Raw genomic sequence first — 19,463 nt, 5'->3', positions numbered from 1 at the left:
AGCGTGCGGAGCATTCCACTTACCGTCCGCTTTAAATTTAAAACTAGTATTGGATTGGCAGTTGTATCAGCTCTCTACTGACATTTCAGAACATTCCCCCACTGATCTATTCCATAAAGGGAATGCATGGTATAACACCAGGCCAAATGGTCACAGGTACAATTTGTAATCCATGTTGAGTTTGTTGCTTTCAGTCAGGGCTGCAATGGAAATGCTCCAGTTAGCCTCAGGAGTTTGTGCTTGGGATAGAAAAGTTAAGCAGGATTCCCACCTTTTGATCACTATCCAGTGACCTCTATGGGGTGCATATTGGGTGAGGCCAGAATTTGAGCTTAGCATTGGTCATGTTAATAGATGAATAGGCTGCTGAAAGTCATTGGGTTCAGACATGAGAAATTGTTACTTGAGCCAGATACCAGAGGGTGCCTGGTTTTCATGGAATAGTGTCTCAGCAGGAGCCATGGAGACAATTGGCCAAAAATACACAGTTAATAGAGGCATACTGGCTACATGAATAAAGTGATGTAACCTGACTATATTTTGCAACTTGTACTACAGCATAATGCGATGGGATAATGAGACGGATGTGTCTCTTATGGAAGGACATTTCGATGTCATTATCTGTGCTGATTGGTGAGTATGCACATTTTATATATTTAAAATATTACAAATATCATTTTTTGACACACAACATATTCTAGGGATAATTTTTCATGCTTTGCCTGTGTATTTTATAGGAAAAGAAAGATTGCTTACCAAAAATCCAAGCAGAGTAAACAGATGAAGTGCAGAGTAGCATAACGTTGACAAATTAATATGCAGCTTCATGTGACAGCTATCAAGTAGTGGTCTATCAGACAGTAACTTCTACCACATTATTTCGAAAGATTGATTTTAAGAGGCATTCCATTTTCTGAAATTGCCTCTTTTTCATGCTTGACGTACCAGTAAATGGACAACTTAGGCAAATTGCTAATAATTATGGCTCAGTGAGAAGCAGTCTGGAGAAAGCAAATGTATCAACATAAACAGCTCTTTCTGAAGATTAAAAAGAATCAGTTGGCCCCCTTTTCTCCCTTCCAAAAACAAATATCTGACCAATAGTCCAGGAATTATTCTTGATACAAATAGAGAGCTTCAGAATCCTTTTTCAATAACTTTGTCAGACAGAGGTGTTTACTTGATGCCATTTATTCTAATGTACTATTTACTGTATCAGATGCTTGTAAAATTATTTAGTTTTATTAGATTCTGAATTGATTATTGCTAGATACATTATCTCATGTCTAATCCTGCAGTTATTCATTGCACTTGGTGCAAAGGCAGTTTTTTTTTTGCTTCATATAGTTTTTTTACCCTTGCCAATTGAAAGTAATGTACACTTTGATCCCTGGTCAGCACGCAGTTAGTTCGTCTCAATTGGGGTGTCATTAAACATACTGCAGTTGACCTAACCACACCTGTTCCCGATGGCTATCCAGTCATTCCTGCTGCATAGTGCACAGATATAGATATCAGGTGAGACAGCACTGGGTTCAGCGCGCATTTCTGTAGCACCTCCATTCCCCCACTTTGTTAAATAGCACACTTATGTTCACTGTCTGGATTCACATAGGAGCGCATGGCCAGTAAGTGGACAGCTGGCAGCTTGCATCCATGAAGCTGTACCCAACATTAGTCAGCACTTTCAGGAAATCATAGGTTGAAAATTAGAAAGGAGGAAACTAATAAATAAAAGTCCTGAACAAGGTTGTTTTGCTTCACAGAAGCCCCTGTACCTTACAGATTTTATACAAAGTAAATGGACTGCATTAGTAACAACGTAGTAATGATATAAACTAGAGGTGCATCCTCCGAATCAAACAAAGAGCTAAGCAATGCCATATGATTTCAGCAAGCAATTTAGCAAATGTCTTCCTCACCTAATATTAGAGTGGATACTTCAGGTTTTATTGCAAGGATAAAGATAATGCTGTCAGGATTAGATCAGATTAAGAATGAAGGCAGCCTGGAGAACTGGAGAAGGAGGCTGCAGTCTCCTTGGAAGCTTATGCATGGTTCACATATGGACCATCCGCAGATTAAATAGGTGAAGCGGGGTCCGACAAAAAGACTTAAAATTGCATTTGTTCCTTGCACAAGCACAAAAATAACTTGCTGCTCAGTCTTTACACCTATGCCTATTTTGGAATGAATTGTTTGTATCAGAAGGGGAAGAAATTAGGTGGGACATAATCATTTCAGTTTAAGGAAAAAAATGTATATATCTCAGGCCGTCTACCAAACATTGACCAACAGATGAGTCAACGACATTAAAAAAAATTAGCAAGTGTTCATTACTTCAGTTTTTGACTGATTCTTTTAATAGATTACAGTAGTGGATACATGAAATTAACTTTTTCAGTTTTTACAGAAACCAAATAAAATAGCTTCAGATGGCTTAAAAACCCTTTTCTTGTGTTTTTTCCCCCCTCACTGTCAGTTTGTTTCTCGACCAGTACAGAGCCAGCCTCATTGATGCAATGAAGAGATTACTCAAACCCAATGTAAGTGTGTTTCAATTTGCTCCTGAGCATGACTTCAAAATAATTAGTCCTCCTACACAATGATTGAGAATGTAATGGAATGGCAGGATTAATGTCATGTAATACTTTAATACTTATTATGTTCAACTTCAATTGAGTCGTCTTATCTATCTGATTCTTTCTTAATCATAAACTAGAAAACTTCTTGTGTTCAGCTGACTGATAAGATGCACAGTGTGAAGCTAAAGAAATGAAATTGCTCCAAAGATACATGAGATTATTTTCTTTAATCAAAGTCTATCTTGAGTTATCAAAACCTATTGCACGTTTTTCTTTTTTTAAATTAAACCAGATACTGAATTATTTACTACCATTAGCTGTGATCTTTTAAATTTTGTCTTTCCTTCACTTAGTATTCCACATTTAAACAAGAAGGAATACCATATATGCCTTTTTTCAAATAAAAATGATACACATCAGAACTTGTGTAATGCACAAGTATTTGAATGATCCAAAATGAATGTTGAAGAAAACTTATCGGAGGGCGAACAGAAACCGCTAACTTGGGAATAAAGTGTAATAATTTCTGGTGTTTTATAAAAATACAAATGCCCATTCTCCCATGGATCAGTTATTCTCGAGTGCAATCCTCAGTCTATTCTAAATTATTTCATCTCTGACATGGCAGCAATAGGGACACTAAAATTGACCTCATCTCCCTTTGGTTACAAAGGGGAAAAATCCATCCAGGGTTTTCACTCCTGATCACTACCCAGTGGCTCCTATTGGACAGGCTATGTCTGTTAAAATGGAGTCACCACTGGATCAGATTTGGCTGTGAAGCACTCCATTGTTGCATAGCTTGACCAACACACATTGTTTAGACTCTTATCTGTAAAACATCCACTTGGTCAAGGTCCATTCAATGCTGGCATTCTTGGAACCGTGTTCTTGTGTAAGTCACCAGCAGAGAGAATTGGAAAATTTTGTAGAAGGAAAAGAAATATGATGTCGTGGCAATAATGGAAACATGACTTAAAAATGGTGAGGACTGGGCACCTAATTATGAACATGCATACTAACATATGAACTTGGTGCAGGAGTAGGCTATTCAGCCCCTCAAGCCTGCTCTGCCATTCTATAAGATGACTGATCTGTTTGTGGGCTCAATTCCACTTTCCTACCTACCACCGATACCCTTTGACTCCCTTGTTTGTCAAGAATCTGTCTACCTCTGCCTATACAGGGATATAAAGTGCTCAGAAAAGATAGAGAAGGAAAAAAGGGAGGTGGGGTGGCAGTACTGATTAGAGAAGACATTGTAGTGTTGGAAAGAGGGGATGTCCTTGAGGGGTCAAGGACAGAATCCATTTGTTTAGCGTTGAGGAACAAAAAGTGAATGATCACACTACTAGGGGTATTGCGTAGGCCTCCAAGTAGTGAGAGAGAGAGATAGGGAAGCCAATCTGCAAGGAACTCACAGAGATGTGCAAGAACTATAGAGTGGTGATATTCAGGAACTTTAATTACCCAAATATTGATTGGAATAATTTTAGAGTAAAGGGAAAGGAGGGGGAGGAATTTCTGGATTGTATTCAGGAGAACCTCCTTGATCAGTATGTCCTCGGTTCAACTAGAAAGGAGGCATTGCTGGATCTGGTGCTGGGAAATGAGGTGGACCAAGTTTCTAGGGGGGAGCACTTGGGTAAGGGTGATCATCATATCATAGGGTTGAGACTCGTAGTGCAGAAAAGCAAGGAACGATATAAGGTAGAATGGCTAGATTGGAAGAAGGCTAATTTCAATGCGATGAGAAGGAAAATAACTGTAACGGAACAATGGGTTACCTTGAAGGAAGAGATGCTTCAGGTACAGGCTAGGTACATTCCAACAAGGGCAAAAGGTAGGGGAACCAAAAACAGGACCCCTTGGATGACAAGGGAGATAGAGATAATGATAATGATGAAACAAAAAAAGAGGGTGTATGATGCATGTGAGGTGAATTCTTCAAGAGAGAACCAGGCCAAATAAAATAAGTTGAGAGGGGAGGTGAAGAGGAAAATAAGACTGGCAAAGAGAGAATATGAGAATAGAATGGCTGTCAACATAAAAAGGAACCCAAAATTCTTCTACCAGCATGTAAGTTTCTATAGGTATGTGAAGAGAAAAAGATTGGTGAAGACAAATGTAGATCCCTTACAGTCAGAAACAGGGGAATTTATTATGGGGAACAATGAAATGGCTGACCAACTAAATGCATACTTTGGTTCTGTCTTCACAAAGGAGGACACAAATATCATACCAGAAATGTTGGGGAACACAAGGCTTAGTGGGAGAGAGGAACTGAAGGAAATCAGTATTAGTAGAGAAATGGTGTTGGGGAAATTGATGGGATTGAAGGCTGATAAATCCCCAGGGCCTGATGGTATGCATCCCAAAGTACTTAAGGAAGTGGCCCTAGAAATAGTGGATGCATTGGTGCTCATCTTCCAAGATTCTATAGACTCTGGAACATTTCCTACAGATTGGAGGGTAGCTAATGTAACCCCACTATTTAAAAAGGGAGGTAGAGAGAAAGCAGGGAATTATAGACCAGTCAGCCTGACGTCAGTCTTGGGGAAAATTCTAGAGTCCATTATCAAAGATTTTATAGCAGAGCACTTAGAGAACAGTGGTAGAATCGGGCAGAGTCAACATGGATTTACGAAAGGGAAATCATGCTTGACAGATCTACTAGAATTCTTCGAGGATGTAACTAGTAGAGTTGATGAGGGGGAGCCAGTGGACGTGGTTTATTTGGACTTTCAGAAGGCTTTCGACAAAGTCCCACATAGAGATTAGCATGTAAAATTAAAGCACATGGGATTGGGGGTAGTGTATTGCGATGGATAGAAAATTGGTTGGCAGACAGGAAACAAAGAGTAGGGATAAGTGGGTCTTTTTCCGAATGGCAGGCAGTGACTAGTGGGGTACCGCAGGGATCGGTGCTAGGACCCCAGCTATTCACAATATATATTAATGATTTAGATGAGGGAACTAAATGTAATATCTCCAAATTTGCAGATGACACAAAACTGCTTGGGAGGGTGAGTTGTGAGGAGGATGCAGAGAGGCTTCAGGGTGATTTGTACATGTTGAGTGAGTGGGCTAATGCATGGCAGATGCAGTATAATGTGGATAAATGTGAGGTTATCCACTTTGGTAGCAAAAACAGAAAGGCAGATTATTATCTGAATGGCTATAAACTGAGAGAGCGGAATATGCAGCGAGACCTGGGTGTTCTCGTACACCAGTCGCTGAAGGTAAGCATGCAGATCCAACAGACAGTAAAAAAGGCAAATGGTATGTTGGCCTTCATAGCGATAGGATTCGAGTACAGGAGCAGGGATGTCTTGCTGCAATTATACAGGGCCTTGGTGAGGCCACACCTGGAATATTGTGCGCAGTTTTGGTCTCCTTATCTGAGGAAGGATGTTCTTGCTAATGAGGAAGTGCAGCGAAGGTTTACAGACTGATTCCTGGGATGGTGGGACTGACGTATGAGGAGAGATTGAGTCGGTTAGGATTATATTTACTGGAGTTCAGAAGAGTGAGGGGGGAATCTCATCGAACCCTATAAAATTCTAACAGGACTTGACAGGGTAGATGCAGGAAGGATGTTCTCGATGGTGGGGGAGTCCAGAACCAGGGGTCATAGTCTAAGGATACAGGGTAAACCTTTCAGTACTGAGATGATGAGAAATTTCTTCACCCAGAGAGGTGAGCCTGTGGAATTCACTACCATAGAAAGCAGTTGAGGCCAAAACATTGTATGTTTTCAAGAAGGAGTTAGATATAGCTCTTGGCTGTAAAGGGATCAAAGGGTATGGGGCAAAAGCGGGAACAGGTTGGATGATCAGCCATGATCATGAATGGTGGAGCAGGCTCGAAGGGCCAAATGGCCTACTCCTGCTCCTATTTTCTATGTTTCTAAATAGTATGTGGGTAGTAAGAGGTAGAGTGGGGCCTATTCGGGACTAAGGGTCATATATACTTAAAGGCACAGGGCAAGGCTAGAATACTTAATGAGTACTTTGTATCGGTGTTTACAAGAAGAGGAATCTGACAAAATATCAGTAGAAGTGGAGAGAGTAGAGGCAATGGATAGGGTAAAAATTGAGAGGGAGGAGGAACTGAAAAGGCTGGCTTTGCTTAGGGTTGATAAGTCACTCAGTCCGGATGGCTTGCATCCCAGGTTGCTAAAGGAAGTGGAGGTGGAGTTAGCAGAAGGACTTGCCATAATCTTTCAATCTTCTCTAGATATGGGGGAGGTGCCAGAGGTTGGAGAGTGGCAAATGTGTCCTTACACCCTTATTCAAGAAAGGTTGTAAGGACAGTCCTAGCAACTACAGGCCATTAAGTTTAGCATCAGTGGAGGATAAGTTTTTAGAAACAGTAAGGGAAAATCAACAAGTACTTGAAGATTTTTGAGATAATTAAGGATAGCCAGCATGGATTTGTAAAAGGCAGACCATGCTTAACTATTCTAATTGAATTTTTTGATGAAGTAACAGTGAAGGTTGATGAAGGGAATGAAGTGGATGTTGTTTGTATGGATTTTAAGAAAGCATTTGATAAAGTACCACATAAAAGGCTGGTTAACAAATTTGAGGCTCATGGAATAGGAGGGTCAATGAGAGCTCGGATAAAAATTTGGCTTAAGGACAGAAAACAGTGAGTCATATCTGGTTGTTTATCAGACTGGTGGATGGCAGACAGTGGTGTCCAAGGGTCAGTGCTCAGACCAGTGCTTTTTCTGCTATATATAAATTACTTGGATCTTGGAATATAGAATGGAATTTCAAAATTTGCTGATGATGCCAAACTTGGAGGAGTGGCAAATAGTGAGGGTGATATGAACCGGCTGAAACAGGGTATAGATAGCTTAGCAGAATGGGCAGACAAGTGACAAATGGAATTTAATATGGAGAAGTGCGAGGTGATGTATTTTAGCAGAAGGGATAGGGGGAGGCAATATAGACTTAATGGCACACTTCTAAAGAATGTGCAGGAACAGAGGGACCTGGGGGTGCCTGTGCATTGATCTTTGAAGGTGGCAGGACATAGTGAGAGAGTGGTTCGCAAGGCATATGGGATTTTGGGCTTCATAAATAGAAGCATAGAGTAGAAAAGCAAGGAAGTTATGCTGAACCTGTATAAAGCTTTGGTTTGGCCCCAACTAGAGTATTGCGTTCAGTTCTGGTCACCACACTTTAGGAAGGATGTGAAGGTCCTTGAGAAGGTGCAGAGGAGATTTACCAGAATGGTTTCAGGAATGGGGGATTTTAGTTACAAGGTTAGGTTGGAAAAACTGGGATTGTTCTTCCTGGAACAAAGGAGATTGAGGGGAGATTTGATAGAGGTGTGCAAGATTATGACAGGCTTAGATAAGTTAGACAAGGAAAAACTGTCACCATTAACAAGGTACAAGGACTAGGGGACACAGATTGAATGTTTTAGGCAAGATATGCAGGGGAATGTGAGGAAGAACTTTTTGACACAGCGAGTGTGATGACCTGGAACTCGCTGCCTACAAGGGTGGTGGAAGCAGAGACGATGAATGATTTCAAAAGGAAATTGGATGAGCACTTAAGGGGAATAAACTTGCAGGGCAACAGGGATTGAGCGGGGGAGTGGAACTAACTGACTTGCTTTGTGGAGAGCAGTCATGGACTCGATGGGCTGAATGGCCTCCTTCTATGCCATAAATGACTCTATAACTCTATATGTAAATAAAGTTTCTACCGTCTACTCTTCAAAATTACTTAATTCAAATTATTGGTTAACTTTGTTTTAAGTTCCCACTTTGCTGTCTCATTTATGTTGCTCAATTCAAATTATTGGATAGTTGAATTTTTTTAAGTGCTAAAGGTGAATTCAAATTATCAGAAGTATTGTGTATATTATTTGAGCCCATGCTTTCATTTCCAAATGTTGAGATTAATCTAGTCTTTAAGTGAGGTGTACATTACAATGTAACATGTTAATCCATGTTTTTTGTGCTTAGCTGTGGAGCATTATATTGTATCACTGGCAGGAATGAAATATTCATGTCAATGATCAGTAATCATTCATAATTGTATTTTCTTTCTAGGGGAAAGTGCTTGTGTTTGCCCCTCAGAGAGGCGGTACTTTAAACCAGTTCTGCAGCCTTGCAGAGAAAGCCTGTTTAAGTGCCCAGAGGCTTGTGAATTACGATGACCATGTTTGGAACTTTCATCTCAAGGTCAGAGCTCTCCTGACATTAGAGTAGCATCACAATCCATTTTGCATTAAGAAGGGATCACTAGAGTTTTTTGGCAGATACCTTAAATGCTTTTGACTACAATATCCCCCGGCATCTCCTCCTTTATTATATTAATTATGTTCTTGTGCAGCAAATCCTCTCAGACTAACTTGCCTAAAGCTGTTCATTATAGGAAGTGTTTATTAACACTTTCTACATAATCTTTAGGATGACAATTCCAATTTTTTATTATTATGCTGGGATTTGTACTGACTGGCATTCTGTCAGCCAGTAACCTGTGCAAAGTCTGACTGTGTTTGCCACCTGATGAGTGGTGTCCACCCCTCACTGTTAATCATGAGCTTTTACATTGGCCCTGTGTGATATCTTAGTGACACTGATCAGCAGTTCTGAGCATATGCATGTTTGACCTGGTCTGTTTGAGCCCACATGATTCAGTAAGTGATCAATTTCTCTCCACTAAAAGGACTTACTCTTACTGGGTGCTGGTTGTCCTCTGATGCATTGCCCAAATAACCAATCCTTATGTTTGAAGGCAGTTCAACTATGTGGGGCATCACAGCAAACCCCAGTCCTATCCTCAACTAATGTTTACACATGCAACTGCCCAGCTATAATCAGAAGTAGGAACTTTGGCTGATTTTTTTTTTTATACTTTTCCTAGCCCAGTGGGATTGATGCCGATTGTAACTGCTGTTCTTCCACAGTAACTAAAAGCTGCAAGCTCAGCACAGGACAGAAATCAAACCTGGAACCTTCCCAAAAAAAGTGCTTCCTCCAAATGTTCTACCCATGTATCAAATAACATTCCATATGTTTTCTGTAAACTAAATTCATCCCCATAGCTTTCAATCCCATTTCTTGCTAAACAATCATGTAACTTCTATTTAAAGGAGCTCAGTGAATCAACAGTAACTAGAGATGTATTTATGACAGAGCCTGTTCAGATTTCAGGACTCCAGTGTCAGTTCTACAGTTTCTGCATTTATAGAATTGGAAGAATTGATCCAGTTTTCTTTGGTTTTAGCAATGAAAATGCAGAGTGTTGGCAGATGGACTCCAGTTTCTTGCAATCTGAATGAAACAAATGCAAATGCAAAAGTGTCCTGATTTTGGCAGAAGTCCATTTCACACAATTACTCCATGAGAGAAAAAAGCATGGTTCCTCACGTTGTATGAAGCTTGATTCCTTTGAATCTATGTTTTTTAGTCTTCCAGTCGCAATTGAATTTTTTAAAAAATGTATCTATATCTACTGCGCTTCCACTATTCCTTTCTCAATATATCCAATCAGGCTCCCACCCCACCAACAGCATCAAAACTTCACCAGCGATAGTCACCAATAACAACTTATGTGACTGCAACTCATTGTCTCTCCTCATTCTTCTCGACCTCTCCTTGCCTTCAATACACCTCCTCAAACACCTCTTCCCCCATGGTCCAGTTCCATGGCACTGCTCTCTGCTAGTTCCACGCCTGTTTATAGCACAATAGGGGTCAGCTGATCTAACGTCTAACTGTACCTCACCACGTCTTCCATTACCACCATTCCTACCTGCCTTTGAGTTCAACTCAGTGGTAGCACTCGCACCTGTGTCAGAAAGTCATGTGTTCCCACTGCAGGACTTGAGCATGTAATCCAGGTTAACACTTAAATGCAGTGCTAAGGGAATGCTGCACTGCTGAAGGTGCCATCTTTTGAATGAGACATGTCTGCCCTCTTAGGTGAATGCAAAAGAGCCATTTGAAGAAGAGCAGGGGACTTACACTGGTGTGTTGGCCAATGTTAATCCCTCAACCAATATCATTGAAGAGATTAACTGATCATACATCTCGCTGTTGTTTGTGGGATCTTGCTGTTAACAAATTGTCTACTGAGTTTGCCTATGTAACAATGGCAACTATGCTTTATGGAGAGAATACATAGCAAGTTAGTACGTAAGATACACCAATTGGAGGGGCAGCATGCAGATGAAAAATAGGAGATGCCAGGTGCAATCACTCTTTCCTGCATGCCCTAATAGTACCAATGGCACTATCCCACCAGTTGAAGAATCTACCCAGTGTACCACTTGAAATGTGATTTGCCCAAAAATTTAACATTTTTTTTTGTTATGGTCAGATCTCCCAAGGTACATCTCACAGTATGTGTTGTTTCATAATGACAAAGGCATTCTTTCTTTTGGGCCTCCTTATCTCGAGAGACAATGGATACGCGCCTGGAGGTGGTCAGTGGTTTGTGAAGCAGCGCCTGGAGTGGCTATAAAGGCCAATTCTGGAGTGACAGGCTCTTCCACAGGTGCTGCAGAGAAATTTGTTTGTCGGGGCTGTTGCACAGTTGGCTCTCCCCTTGCGCCTCTGTCTTTTTTCCTGCCAACTACTAAGTCTCTTCGACTCGCCACAATTTAGCCCTGTCTTTATGGCTGCCCGCCAGCTCTGGCGAATGCTGGCAACTGACTCCCACGACTTGTGATCAATGTCACACGATTTCATGTCGCGTTTGCAGACGTCTTTATAGCGGAGACATGGACGGCCGGTGGGTCTGATACCAGTGGCGAGCTTGCTGTACAATGTGTCTTTGGGGATCCTGCCATCTTCCATGCGGCTCACATGGCCAAGCCATCTCAAGCGCCGCTGACTCAGTAGTGTGTATAAGCTGGGGGTGTTGGCCGCTTCAAGGACTTCTGTGTTGGAGATATAGTCCTGCCACCTGATGCCAAGTATTCTCCGAAGGCAGCGAAGATGGAATGAATTGAGACGTCGCTCTTGGCTGGCATACGTTGTCCAGGCCTCGCTGCCATAGAGCAAGGTACTGAGGACACAGGCCTGATACACTCGGACTTTTGTGTTCCGTGTCAGTGCGCCATTTTCCCACACTCTTGGCCAGTCTGGACATAGCAGTGGAAGCCTTACCCATGCGCTTGTTGATTTCTGCATCTAGAGACAGGTTACTGGTGATAGTTGAGCCTAGGTAGGTGAACTCTTGAACCACTTCCAGAGCGTGGTCGCCAATATTGATGGATGAAGCATTTCTGACGTCCTGCCCCATGATGTTCGTTTTCTTGAGGCTGATGGTTAGGCCAAATTCATTGCAGGCAGCCGCAAACCTGTCGATGAGACTCTGCAGGCACTCTTCAGTGTGAGATGTTAAAGCAGCATCGTCAGCAAAGAGGAGTTCCCTGATGAGGACTTTCCGTACTTTGGACTTCGCTCTTAGACGGGCAAGGTTGAACAACCTGCACCCTGATCTTGTGTGGAGGAAAATTCCTTCTTCAGAGGATTTGAACGCATGTGAAAGCAGCAGGGAGAAGAAAATCCCAAAAAGTGTGGGTGCGAGAACACAGCCCTGTTTCACACCACTCAGGATAGGAAAGGGCTCTGATGAGGAGCCACCATGTTGAATTGTGCCTTTCATATTGTCATGGAATGAGGTGATGATACTTAGTAGCTTTGGTGGACATCCGATCTTTTCTAGTAGTCTGAAGAGACCACGTCTGCTGACGAGGTCAAAGGCTTTGGTGAGATCAATGAAAGCAATGTAGAGGGGCATCTGTTGTTCACGGCATTTCTCCTGTATCTGACGAAGGGAGAACAGCATGTCAATGGTCAAAGGCATACTATGCAACAAATCTATGCAACGAGTTGTTCCACTGTTAAGGTGGAACTATATATTAAACTGACATGTTCTTTAAAGCCAGAAAGTCTAATTTCTAGAAGTAAACATAACCTGAGGATACTTTTTGAGTTTCATTGAATTTTTTTGTATTCAAGGAAACGATCAGTTTCAGCTTGCTGCTCAGAAGCACACAGCATTTTGAGATTGTTCTGCATTTGTAAGAAAGTATGTATGATGTTTGTGCATACTGACATTTCTTGAATATATTAAAGTATGATATATAGCATTTTATGTGACATATACTATGCAGAGGGAGAATAATATGCACACCGATGTCCTCCAGTTCTCACCAGCAGTACTTCCACCATAATGGCATTGCCCCATAAATGTTGTCCTTGGTCTCCAGCAGTAGCTCCCTCTCCCCAGTTTGCTTACCCTCCTTTACTCTGCTGAAGCTGTTGACTACTTCAAGAGGTAGAACACAGGATGACTCCAGTACCTCGCCAAGTGGATATTAATGACGGGTGAACTTTGATGGTGAGTTTAAGGAGGCTATTCAAGTGCTCCTATCCTCACCTCAAAAACACTAGAATCAATTGTAATTCCCCTACTGCCAGCTGAGGTCAGTTAACTTATCACAGCATTGAACCCGGGACTATCCTTGTATAATGGCACAACAATTCATTGGATGAACTTGCTGAGTCATCACAGGAGGCGAACTAGCATTTGTTAGTCTTAAATCCCCCAAAATTATCAAGCTTTCTGGCTTCAAAATTCTCTGGAACATTGAGTATACTTACGGTCTCAGATCTAGTCTCTGATAAGTGGTGAATTAGTTGATTTCAATAGTGGTAGTGTTGGAGATGTTAGATGGGATCTGGATTGTCTATTTAATATAAAAACAAGAAATGCTGGAAATACTCAGCAGGTCAGGCAGCATCTGTGGAGAAAGAAACAGAATTAACGTTTCAGGTCGATGACCTTTCATCAGAAATGGGAAAAGTTAGAATTGTAATAGATTTTAAGCATGTGAAAGGTGGGGTGAGGGGGGGTGGGGAAAGGTGGAAAAAGAGCAAAAGAGAAGGCCTGTGATAGGTTGGAAGACAGGACAGATGAACTAGCAAAAGAGTTGGCCGTGCAGAACCAAAGGGAGTGGTAGTGGGACAAGTAAAGAACCAAAATGTGTGTCTGGAGGAGATATGAGTAGCAGAATGATGAACAGCTGCCGCTGAAAGCAAAAACAAGAGAATAATTAGAGTAAAACTGAAACCTGCAAAGGAACGAACATGGGGAAGAGATTACCATCTGAAATGGTTGAACTCAATGTTGAGTCCAAAAGGTTGTGAAGTGCCTCGAAAGAGGAGGTGCTGTTCTTCGAGCTTAAGTTGAGCTTCATTGGAACACTGCAGGAGGCTGAGGACAGAGCGATCAGCATGAGAGCAAGGTATAGAATTAAAATGACAGGCGACCAGAGGCTCAGGGTCACGCTTGCAGACTGAACGGAGGTGTTCTGCAAAATGGTCATCCAATCTCTCTTTGGACTCCCCAATGTAGAACAGACCACATTGTGAGTAGCATTCTGCCATTCACACCTCCTCTAGACATAGATTTTGTTTCTTTAGTTGTCCCATTACTGCTCCCTTTGGCTCTGGACCACCAACTCTTTTGTCATTTAATCTCTCCTGTCTTGCACCAAACCAATGACCTTCCTGGTTATTCATTTTTCACTCTTTCCCCTTTCACTTGCTTAAAACCTATTACTTTTCTAACTTTTCTTCAACCTAAAACATTGGCCAGAATTTTATGCTCCCCCAATCCACCGTGGGATAGGGCTAGGAGGTGGGGGAGCGTAAAATCGTGTAGGATGGCGGAGCCACTGTGCCTGTTGCCTACCCGCCCCTGCTGCTATCTTAACAGTGGTGGGGGAGGAGGCATGCTGTTTGCCTGCTCTTAGACCAATTGTGGTCCTTAAGTGTACCATTTAATGGTCAGTTAAGGGCCTCTGCTCGCCGCTGCTGGTATTTTGCAAGCGGCAATGGGCACTTCGCCACCTGAAGAGGCTGCCCAGTAATACCTCGTGACCACCTTGCGGTCGGGTGGTGAGCCCCTCCTGATCGGGCACCCTGAGCCCCACGGAGGCCCCCCCACTCAGCCTTCCCAATTCCCCCCACTGTTGGGCCCGGTGAACCCCGACCCCACATACCTGTTCCGAGGCTGGCGTCCATCTTGGCTGTTCTCACTGTGTGCAGTCCCAGCAGTGTCTTGGAGGCGGTACATCCTGTCTCAGAGGGACGGAGGTCATGACTGCAAGTGATTAATTGTCTGAGCCATGCAAAATAGCAGCATGACTGCCAGGCCTGCTGGAGGCAGGCGTGCCCCCAGCTTTCCAGCGGTGGACAGGGCCACCGCCTCATTATTAAATTCTGGCCATTAACTCTGTTTCTCTTTCCGCAGTTGCTGCATGACCTGCTGAGGGTATTTCCAGCATTTTCTGTTTTTACCTCGGATTTGCAGCTTCTGCGGTATTTTGTTTTTGTCCATTTAATAACTTGCTTGTGCTACTGCTGAAGGGTATCTGTAAAATTAAAGAGCAAATTTAATAATATCCGTTCTAGTGAGCACTTTTATAACATTTTCATTTAAGATTTCAACTATTTTATCTTCACTAAAGGTAGCCAGTTGGAATAGTATCGGGGAGCTATTGACGCCTATAGAATCATATTCTAGCATATACCGCTATCTTGGGAACAGAGGGGAAGAAAATCAGAAAACTATAAATAAACGATTTGAGTGATACCCCACAAATGTGCTTGATAAATATGTTGTTTGATGTGATCTTGAGCTTTACAGGCCACAAATATCAGATTTAATTTGTGGAGGGTGTTGAACTAACTGATGTTAGCTGTGATAGTGATGTAGGTGCTAGGTGAGGACAAGATCGGCTGTTAAACAACCTGCTGACACTCACAGGAGCAAGCACTGGTGCCTGTGGATCTGTATCTGTTTAGGAGTAGAGGGAGTAACTCTGGAAAGAATAGTCTTAACCCTTTCTCTTGGCAAGATTACTCCATTGGTGTTATTCCCATATTTTCTCAATGTGACATCTTTACTGAAGATTTGATGAAAGAAATCTGCAGTTGGCTGCCAGGAAACACAATGTCCAGTGTATAATATGCTGAAAACTCACCTGATCACTGGGCTCTGTTTTCGGTTTTTGTGCAGGTCTCCATTCCAGACTGCTAAAGCTCCAACAATACTTCACAGCTGTTGTGGTAAATATCTGTGTCAGACACTACAAGATTTAGGTCAAGAGTGCTTAATTTGGTATGATATTTCCTGCTCTGCATTCTCTCACAACACAACCCATTCAAATAACATTTTCTGTCAGTCGGCAAGCTCCTAACACCCATTGTTATTGACAGGTAATTGTCAATAGATTTAATTCTAGACTTTTGGATTAAATGAGATCTAAAGAGTCACTTTAATATATGACTAGGCACACAGTCAGCACCAATCTGTTTTAGCTATTCCTACATGCTCTTGTCTACTGTGATAGAGTACTGTGTGTATAATATTGTAATGTTTTGTAGAAAAGGACGTAATTTTTTTTACTATTCAGGAATTGCTGTCACGTTCAGCTGAAGTTGTATGAGTAGCCTTAATAGATGAATTCATGAAACTGACAACAGAGTAGGAGTAGGGCTATCAAATTTACTTAAAACCAATTTTTTTACTGCTTGAAATGTATTCAAATGTTTAATAATATATCATCTTCTTAGTGGTATTACAGCATGAAAGACTACAATCACAACATTTTGAGCCCTCATGCATAAAAAAAGCTTATTTGTGCATTTTTTATATCAATTTTGAACCCATTTTATTTTTTCCCATCCATCTTTCCTTCTCCATTCCGTATTCATTGGCTGAGAAGGTTGATAGGCAGGCAGACAACTTGCTGCCAGGACTCTGCCCATAATGTTTATGATCTAGACCTAGAAGGTATGTGGGAGCTGCATGTTGTGACTCATTTGCCCATTATATACACTCCTTGGAGGTGAGAATGCTACCAATAACTGAGGCCAAATTACTGTGTCAAATCTTTCCCTGAATAAAATTCCAGAATATTAATCCAACTTTTCAACCTGTAATTGCAACACTGACAAGTTAAATTCTACAGTATGGTCTCAGAAATGGACAAGTCATTGTGTTTTATTGGGTGTTTGATCATTAATGTCGATTCATAACATAGCCTTCAATGCCTTCTTTAAATGTTTTAATTCACTTTTTTTGCAGCTGTATTGGTATAACAGACTGCTTTTATTTGGGAGTTTATTCCACATACCCATTAATTTATGGTATTTATGATTCTAATCTCTCGTTTTGCTTGAGGCTTGCTAATTTTGTACTATTGTCCTCTAGTTCTGTGATCATGGTCCAAGTACAATACAATATTTTCATTAAATTCACCTCCCATTTTAAAGATTTGGAAGAGTAGCCTTTCCCAATCTTTTGTCAAATTAAAATAAATTAATTTCTTTGTGAATCTCTTTGTATCTTAGAGCTCTGAATACTAATCTCAATTCTTCCAGTGTCCTTTTGAAAGTGGAATATCCACAATTGCCTATAGTATCAAGTCACTGGCAAAACCACATTTTATACAAGTAAAATGAAGCATTTTGACATGTATTCAAACAAATGTGAGTTAAGTATGACTGCGTGATTAGCCTTGTCCGTTGAAAGATTCATATTGACGGGATACTTTCAATGGATGGCCAGTAATCCCAGGCATCTCCTTTATCTGTTCCATCTTGCTGATTGACATCGATTTATTGGTGCTAGAGTGGGGCATCTCGCAGCATGCCCCACTAGTTAGACCTTTTTCCTCACCCTTCAGCTCAAATAATTTTGGCGATGAAAATTGCTGGGAGTGTGAGCTGGTTACCGAACATCTAGGAACTTGGTGAATGATGGAACCAACAGTGTATTTCCTTAACCAATGAAATTTAAAGATTGAGAAAGAAACAACAACAACAACTTGCATTTGTATAGCACCTTTAATGTAGTAAAACCCCCTAGATGGAGGAAAAAATGGGGTAAATTAAAGTCAAATCAGGCAGAGTACGAGAAATAAAGAGAGGGTAAGAAAAAATGGATTGAGAAAGAAAACAATGGAAAAGTAAGAAAAGAATTTAAAAATGTCTCTGAGCAATTTACTACCTGCAAGACTGAGAATCTACAATATTAGTCATTCCCATAAATCTCATAATTAAAAAGACCCTTATGCTGTTAAATACCAGCCCAAACTTTCTGTATGAATTTGATTAATTTAACAGTGCCAATGCAGCATTTTCTTGAAGTTCATGGGGAGGTTGAGGGTGAGCTACCTTTTTTTTTTTAGAGATACAGCACTGAAACAGGCCCTTCGGCCCACCGAGTCTGTGCCGACCATCAACTGCCCATTTATACTAAACCTACGTTAATCCCATATTCCTCCCACATCCCCTCAATTCCCCGACCACTTACCTACACTCGGGGCAATTTACAATGGCCAATTTACCTGTCAACCTGCAAGTCTTTGGCTGTGGGAGGAAACCGGAGCACCAGGCGGAAACCACGCGATCACAACGCAGAACAGTGCAAATCAGCCAACAATTAGTTGCAAGTCGCAATTCATTGGTTATTTCTTCCCCGTCACAGCAAGCAGCATTAAACCTGCTGTTATTTTGCATGTTCCCTGTTCCAGTGCATATTATTAAATTTGTCACTTTTTCAAAAATACATTTGTCAGCTGAATTTATCAAAGTAAGAGTTGTCAGGGCAGGGGGAAGGAATAATATTTCTACTTTTGTCACTCAATGTCAAGCACCCCCCCCGGTCAAGCATAACATAGTTATTGCAAGTGCAGTGGTCTATCTACTCTGGTCCAACAATGTGACTTAATCACAACCTCAGTAGCGTATCATCTACTTTGTAAGTTTTCCCTTCTCCCACAACAGCCTTAGTTATAGCCCCTCTGAGCATTTTCGTGCTGTGCCAGCCACGCTGCTGGTGACCATAGTTTTTGCTTTCACTGTTATCACTATTTATAATAGCTGCAGAGTGAAATCTAAAGCAGCATTGCCAAAGCTGACTTTTGTAGTTTGTGCTATATGTAGCACCAAATCGTTCCAGCTTGCCACTTACTTTTCTAGATATGGGAGCTTTATTGAAGTCTTGGACAAAGTTGGGCTTTAGTTTGATGGTTGCTGGTCCTGATCTCTCATCACATTGATTTCAAGCTTTTCATGCTGGTCTATAAATACCTTTATGACTTCACTCCACTCTACCTCTGCAGCCAATCCCAACCCTATGTGGCTCCTTCACCCACTACTTTCTAGCTTTGACATGTTGCATATTTCTCTTCCTTCCTCTTTAACACTGCATTCGGTCATCTTGCCACGCACTCTAGAAATTTCTCCCTAAACTGGCCCTCCCCCCCCACCCCCCCCGTTACATCTTCCCCCACCTTCAAAAGGTTCTTTAAAATCTACTTCTTCAAATGCACCTTTGGCTAACTCCCCTGCTGCTGCTTAGGGTAACCTTATTGTACTGTTTGTCTTAATAGACTACAAGAGAGTACTTTCTGTGAAAGTACAAGCTCTATGACTCTACAAGCAATCATAGCAAACTGACATTTTAATAGACTCTGTGTACTACATGTAGAACAATGCCATCTTCATCTTGGTAGTATTGGGTTAACTCAAAAAAAAAAAATCACTTCCCCGAAGCACAGAGACTGAGGGAGTTTTTTTTGTGGTTTAGCTCGAGTCTGATTTTTGAACTTCAATTTAGTTGGCAATTCTATGCAATTTTCATGATGTGGTTCAAATTTGGGAGACTTGACACCCGCTCCCAATGAATGGTGCAATAAAATATCCAAAACTCAAGAAAACCTGTCACCACCTCCTTCTTCATATAAGAAACAATAGAGGTGCTATTACATTACTGCGTGTATTCTATAGGCCTCCAACTAGTGGAAAGCATATGTAGGAGCAAA

General features: G+C 41.4%; 1 protein-coding gene across 3 annotated transcripts in view; it reads left to right on the top strand.

Annotated features, from left to right (window-relative positions):
* Nucleotides 1–19,463, top strand: part of camkmt (calmodulin-lysine N-methyltransferase) — a 438,953-nt gene that overhangs the window by 396,323 nt on the left and 23,167 nt on the right. For 2 of the 3 annotated variants that reach the window (XM_068045207.1, XM_068045206.1), the window contains exons 8-10: nucleotides 559–633; nucleotides 2,483–2,546; nucleotides 8,659–8,790. In XM_068045207.1, the coding sequence (XP_067901308.1) occupies nucleotides 559–633; nucleotides 2,483–2,546; nucleotides 8,659–8,790 (271 nt within the window). The remainder of the gene's footprint in view (nucleotides 1–558; nucleotides 634–2,482; nucleotides 2,547–8,658; nucleotides 8,791–19,463) is intronic. The other variant, XM_068045208.1, reaches the window with a different exon arrangement.

This window comes from Heterodontus francisci, chromosome 13 (genome assembly GCF_036365525.1).
Source record: "Heterodontus francisci isolate sHetFra1 chromosome 13, sHetFra1.hap1, whole genome shotgun sequence".
Classification (NCBI taxonomy): domain Eukaryota; kingdom Metazoa; phylum Chordata; class Chondrichthyes; order Heterodontiformes; family Heterodontidae; genus Heterodontus; species Heterodontus francisci.
This window is presented reverse-complemented; position numbering and strand designations above follow the sequence as displayed.